Source organism: Aplysia californica, unplaced genomic scaffold (assembly GCF_000002075.1).
Source record: "Aplysia californica isolate F4 #8 unplaced genomic scaffold, AplCal3.0 scaffold00457, whole genome shotgun sequence".
Classification (NCBI taxonomy): Eukaryota; Metazoa; Mollusca; class Gastropoda; order Aplysiida; family Aplysiidae; genus Aplysia; species Aplysia californica.
In genome coordinates, this window is record NW_004797727.1 from 534,678 (window position 1) to 537,574 (window position 2,897).

General features: G+C 39.8%; 1 protein-coding gene across 1 annotated transcript in view; it reads right to left on the reverse strand.

Annotated features, from left to right (window-relative positions):
• The window catches only part of LOC101860760 (axonemal 84 kDa protein), a gene marked incomplete at its 5' end in the record, with an annotated part of 35,176 nt that overhangs the window by 10,026 nt on the left and 22,253 nt on the right, over positions 1 to 2,897 (reverse strand). The window contains 1 exon segment of the mRNA XM_013086348.2: positions 536 to 685. Within this exon segment, the coding sequence (XP_012941802.1) occupies positions 536 to 685 (150 nt within the window).

The window sequence follows — 2,897 nt, forward strand, 5'->3', positions numbered from 1 at the left end:
TTATTCAGGCCACAGGTGTGGCCTAAATAAGGTAAGGGAGAGGGGTTTAGCTTATTTAGGCCATATGTGGCCTAAATAAGGTCACCCTAATAATATAGCATCGATAGAAAATACACAAATTTGACCCCAATGTTGACTTTCGGCCAATCTCTCCATTTGTGGATAGCGAGAAGTAATTCACGTTGTCAGGACACTTCAAAACAACACAAAACAAATAGTTTCTTTTTCTGTACAGCTGAGACCAGCGACAGACGGCACACACCTCATATATAGAAGAACATCCACCACAGACCCAGAGGCCTAGAAGACTGCCTCTTTTCTCTTCCTCTTTCCCACTGAGACCAAGAGGTCAAACAAAAATTATAATTAAAAAATAAATCAATAACATTTTTTTCTTTTAAGTCGCTTTTTTCCAGCTGTGACCAGCTACAGACAGCACAAAATTAAAAATTAAAAAATAAATAAATTTTTAAAAAATAATAAAATAAAAAAGTAGTTTTCTCTAAAGCTGAGACCAGCTAGAGACAGCCCAAACCTCCAACAAAGGAACATCCTCCAGGGACTCGGCCGCCTGGAAGACGATCTGTTCCCGCTCCGTCTCGCCGTTCCACTTGGACCAGGAGTAGGCCATGGCAGACGCAGAGAGCGCCATCTGTTGGTACATCCGCTCCTCGATCAGCGGGTGCTGGCGACACCAAGGGACAAGTGCTTTAGTTCTAGTGTCAGAGTTTTACGGCATGTGCAACACAAAAAGTCCTAACATCAGTACCCAAGATTACGATAGATAAGACAAGAAATACATCTTTACTGTCCAGATCCTGGTACATTGGTTTGATGGTTCACCACGTACACACACACACACACACACACACACACACACACACAGACAAACACACACACACACACACAGACACACACACACACACACACACACAGACACACACACTCACACACACACACACACACAGACACACACACAAACACACACACACACACACACACAAACACACACACACACACACACACACATATTAAAGGGTACTGTGCAAAGAAAAGGTAAAGACGATAGATGATTGACAGAGTTTTACGGAACTTGCAACACATAAAGGCCGTAATATCAGTGCCAACGATGAAAAGTGTCATTAGAGAGTAACATGCTCAAAAAAGAATAAGAGACAAGGACGATAGATGATTGACAGAGTTTTACAGCACTTGCAACACAAAAAAGGTCATATACAAGTAGGTGCCACAGATTAAAAGTGTCATTAGAGAATAACATGCTCCGAAAAGAAAAAGAGACAAGGGCGATAGATGACTGACAGGAACAAAAGAATGAGAGACAAGGACGATAGATGACTGACAGGAAGAAAAGAATGAGAGACAAGGGCGATAGATGACTAACAGGAAGAAAAGAAAGAGAGACAAGGGTGACAGATGACTGACAGGAACTAAAGAATGAGAGACAAGGGCGATAGATGACTGACAGGAGCAAAAGAATGAGAGACAAGGGCGATAGATGACTGACAGGAACTAAAGAATGGGAGACAAGGGTGATAGATGACTGACAGAAAGAACAAAAGAATGAGAGACAAGGGTGATAGATGACTGACAGGAACTAAAGAATGAGAGACAAGGGTGATAGATGAGTGACAGAAAGAACAAAAGGAGAAAAACAGAGATAGTCAGCAGAGAGACAGAGATAGAATAAGGGGAGAGTCCCCCCTAACTCCCCCCCCCCCCCACGAACCTTGAACTTTGTGACACTTTTCTCCAACAACTAAACAAGAACCTCTCACAACCATCCTCCAACATACATACAAGCTCAGTTACCACTCAAAAGAATATTTGGGAAAAAGTAAACAAAACAAAAAGTTAATAGAGAAAAACATTCCTTGATGTGTGAGACCAAAACAAAAGTCTGACAGAAAACCAGCAAACAAAACAAACAAACAAACAAACAAACAAACAAACAAACAAACAAACAAACAAACACTTCTCAAACTGAGCAAAGGTCATTAGTTGAACTCAACACAAACACACGGGTCCAAACTTGGGCCGTTAGAAGACAGAACATTATATTGTAGAGACAAATGTTGAGGGGGAAAAAATATTTATCGATAAATTATTTTTTTAATAATGATTATAGAACTTCTATAGAATATTATAGCTATATAAATGCAAATATTATTTTTTATTCTTTAAAATCATTTATTAAAAAATTATTATTACAATTATAAAAAAAACTGTGTGCATCTCTCTCTTTCTCTCTCTCTCTCTCTCTCTCTCCCTCTCTCTCTCCCCCTCTCTCTCTCTCTCTCTCTCTCTCTCTCTCTCTCTCCCTCTCTCTCTCTCTCTCTCTCTCTCTCTCTCTCTCCCTCTCTCTCTCTCTCTCTCTCCCTCTCTCTCTCTCTCTCTCTCTCTCTCTCTCTCTCTCTCTCTCTCTCTCTCTCTCTCTCTCTCTCTCTCTCTCTCCCTCTCTCTCTCTTTCAGGCTTTAAACTGACATTATTTTACTTATCCTTTCTAAATATTGTTCCCAGAAATGTGTCTGGTATGTCAAATTTGTCAACTTGATCTGACAGTAACATCACACACAACCTCCGAAAATCACAATTTAACAACATTGTTACATTTGGTCCAATCAAAAATGGTCAACAAAAATAAGTATGGTATGTTGTTCATTAGTTTTAAAAAAAGAAAATCGAGAGCACAATCAAGAAAGAAAGAAATACAAAATGGAAAAACTGTGCGCATTGGGGAAGATAACATACAGATCTGGTCGTTCAGTTGACAGCAATTTGTCAGAAATGCTAACAGCATCAGTGCTGAAAAAAAATTCTCTCTCGAAGCTAAGAAAAGATCATCCTCAGATTGCAGAATTGAAGAGGATTGGAGGGG